Here is a 443-nt window from a genome sequence, read left to right on the forward strand (position 1 = left end):
TTTCCATGGCCTCTGCCTCCCCTATAGCCACAATCCAAAAAAAAACCACCCCAAAAAAGAGCACTCTCTGTACAGGAGGTGAAAGCAGAACAAAGCTGATCCACAAAGCAGGTTGAAGACGACGAAGGGAGACTAGGTTCTTAATATATTCAAAGCATTAGAGCTAAAAGTGAGTTTACAAGCTTTGCTTCTTACCTGTTTGGTACATCAATATTAATTATGCAAGTTTCTAACAGTTCTCCGTAGAGATCTGTACATGATGCAAGAAGCCATCTTTGATCGTGAGATAAACAGTAGCCCACAAAAAGTACATTATACTTCTGTCCAGCCTCTCCAAAAGTTTCTCCAAGCTCTGTTTGCTTGTCCTTTACAGGGGCCAGTATAAAAGGAGGAGTATAGAGTCGAATACACTCTGGCCTCTGTAAAAAAAAAAAAAAAAAAAA

At 39.7% G+C, this 443-nt stretch overlaps 1 protein-coding gene across 3 annotated transcripts in view; it reads right to left on the reverse strand.

The window, feature by feature from the left end:
- Positions 1-443, reverse strand: part of MED13 (mediator complex subunit 13) — a 108,601-nt gene that overhangs the window by 19,444 nt on the left and 88,714 nt on the right. For all 3 annotated transcript variants that reach the window (XM_019511123.1, XM_019511125.1, XM_019511122.1), the window contains one exon: positions 196-419. In XM_019511123.1, the coding sequence (XP_019366668.1) occupies positions 196-419 (224 nt within the window). The remainder of the gene's footprint in view (positions 1-195; positions 420-443) is intronic.

Source organism: Gavialis gangeticus, unplaced genomic scaffold, assembly GCF_001723915.1.
Source record: "Gavialis gangeticus isolate Ggan-Ray unplaced genomic scaffold, GavGan_comp1, whole genome shotgun sequence".
NCBI lineage: Eukaryota > Metazoa > Chordata > Crocodylia > Gavialidae > Gavialis > Gavialis gangeticus.